General features: G+C 31.7%; 1 protein-coding gene across 1 annotated transcript in view; it reads right to left on the bottom strand.

The window, feature by feature from the left end:
* LOC117174699 (trace amine-associated receptor 9) overlaps nucleotides 1-2,778 on the bottom strand; it is a 123,951-nt gene continuing 121,173 nt past the window's right edge. Inside the window, exon 8 of the mRNA XM_033364007.1 lies at nucleotides 1-1,106. Coding sequence (XP_033219898.1) covers nucleotides 979-1,106 — 128 coding nt within the window. The 3' untranslated portion in view covers nucleotides 1-978. The remainder of the gene's footprint in view (nucleotides 1,107-2,778) is intronic.

The raw sequence follows: 2,778 nt of genomic DNA, 5'->3' as shown, positions 1-2,778 counted from the left end.
ATTAAGAAAATAAATAAATTAGCCACTTTTTTTATTTGTTGTAATAAACTTATTACATTTTATTTATTAATTGATTTACAGTCTTCCTTTCATTAGCTGTCAACCAGAGTTCGTCTCGCGGGAGGTTTTATAAAATTTCCACAAAATATTGTGATGGTTATCACTAAAACAATTGTGAAAGAAATTATTTTCCTAAAATTAATAAGTTCCAAAGCACAGATGCAAACTTCTAAACTTAATTTTTCAGCCACTTTAAAAAAATCCGGTTACTCTGAACGATCATACTCGGAACCTATTGCAAATTAAAGTTTTTTTTTCTAATTTTCTTAGAATATTGTTTAGTTTGATTTTTCTATTTGACATTTTGCTCTAAAATGCAGTGGGAAGGGCCAATCTGCGTAAACACAATTTTGGAAACTTCTTTTAAAAGTATTTCCTTCATGCGTAGCAGTCATTTCTAGCAAAATTTAAATTTGCATCAGCACCAGTAAATAAACGATTTGATTAAAAAGAACACGCTCTACATGGCTAAAACAGTAAAAAACTACCAGATGCCTAAATTATAACGAAACTTTTAAGCTGATTAGAGAGATGTTACTCTTTAGTCATTATCTTCATTATTGCCTCGAATTTGACGTCATCGAGTATTCGAATTCGTCTAAATTTTCAATATTTCATGATTTCTCATGTATTGTGAGCCACTGCAGATGTAAATTGTTCCCTTAGGTCCAAATTCTTAAGCATCATTTATACAGAATTCACATCTTGAAGACGATCAGGCCAATTTTTGAACCAGATATGCTCCAGACGTTGACGTCGCTCTTCTGGTCGATTCGTAAATTCCAATAGCAGCGAAAAAATGTACCGCACGGTTCCATGTGCATACTGAGTATAAATTGTTCTTTTTGCCACCACGCAATACTAACTGCTGTGCTCCGGGGAATCTGAATCTTCGGTTTGCGTGGCAGCATCTCTTCCTCACGAAACCATTATGTCTCCACCAACCATGTGCCTGGCTTCCCATGGTATTGGAGGCGGAGTCAGAGCCAATGACGATGTGGAACATTTCGCCATGGAACAATGCTCAATGGAACATCGGTCAAGACCTGTGAATATTCCCCAAGATTATTGGACTTAATTTATATCATAAATAAAAAACAATTTTATTATATTTGTCATTGATTCCGATCAATCTATGCAGATTACTACATTTTAAAATCAGGAAAAGTAATAATCCAAGGATTCAGACATTTTCAACTATTTCGAATTTCAAAACATCCTTTAAGCATTTATGTTTTTATTCAAAGAAATCTGGTCAGTATTCATTGGCAATCCTACTGATTGGAACGAGTCTTGAGCTTCGTGTATCTCTTTTACAAATTCTTTAAAAATACAAATCGAATCCCATTTCTTATGAATCATTTTATCTACCAAAATCTAAAACACAAAAGAGCTCACAGATCCAAATTAACAACAAAGGGAAGAAGATGGAAAAAACAGAAAGATTCAACCAGAACCAAACATAACACACCTGAAAATAGCATAATCTAGATTAACAAAGAGTTATTTGGTCTCATTTTTCGCTCATTAGTAACTTTCTCTTTGTTACTCTTGTTCTTGAACTCCAAAGATACTTTGTCATTAATTAAGAAAATCTGTTTTAGAAAAAAGAACATTAAATTTCGTATTAAATAAAGATCGTTTTTTAATACAGCCTATCTCAGTTTTTTACTATTTGAATCCAATCACATCTATCCCCTTTCTCCAATTTATATCAATTTCGTTAAAATCCGTAGTTTCTAAAAAAAAGTATTATGGTGATAAAAAAGAAAAATGTTAACATGTTAGTTTCCTATGTAGAAACCCCACAAAGAAGATTAAATAATTAAAAGTTGAAAATTTTAAATATTAGAAAAATAGTTCAATTTTTCAAATATATTAGAGATTTATTACATACTTTGTTAAGAATTTATCTTTTCTGTTTGAAAAACGAACTACTTGGTTTAAAGATTAACTGCTTTTTGAAAAATGCATTTTGCTCTTGTAAAGATTCATCATTTTATCAACAATTTTGTTAAAAATTCTTTTAGTTTTTTGTTTGAAAGTCCAGCTATTTTGTTTTTAATGCAATTGTTTGGTTAAAAATATTTATTCCTTAAATTTTTCTTTTATGGTTTGAAATGCATCTTTTTTTGTAGAATTTTTTTTTGGTTGGAAATTCAATATATTTCTACTTGAAATCTTGGGAATTAAAAGTATTGCATATTGAATTTAATATTGTATTTATAATAGTTTAATTTAAAAAACTTCATTTCTCTATTTGCCTGAAAAAGCATCTTGTATTCCATATTTTGGAAGAATTTTGGGCTACAATACTTTTGGGCGGAGGGACAGGGGGAAATGTCGAAAATAGCTAAATAAAATGTCTGACTATAATACACCATTTCTACTGTCAGCTCATTTGCAGTAGAAAGCGCCGTTATGTCAAGACGAAACATATCGATATTATATTTGTTAGAAAATTTGCATTATTATTATTATTACACCATTAAGCCATTTCCCTTTCGGGGTAGGCGTGACTCACTCGGGATAGAGATTTTTCAGATTGATCCAGAATTCTCGTGCTATTTAAGCAAATAACACGTTCGTTCCGCAACACTGCTCCGACCCAGGTTATTGATCAATCTCTCTAGCAATCACCCCAAGCGAAGAACCTCACGAAGCCGTTATGTAAGGTTCCCCACTTGGGTCCATTAATAGCCAAGGTCTTTGTTTCAG

This window comes from Belonocnema kinseyi, chromosome 6 (assembly GCF_010883055.1).
Source record: "Belonocnema kinseyi isolate 2016_QV_RU_SX_M_011 chromosome 6, B_treatae_v1, whole genome shotgun sequence".
Lineage (NCBI taxonomy): Eukaryota > Metazoa > Arthropoda > Insecta > Hymenoptera > Cynipidae > Belonocnema > Belonocnema kinseyi.
Note: the sequence above shows the minus strand (reverse complement) of the source record. Positions and strands in the feature narration are given on the sequence as shown.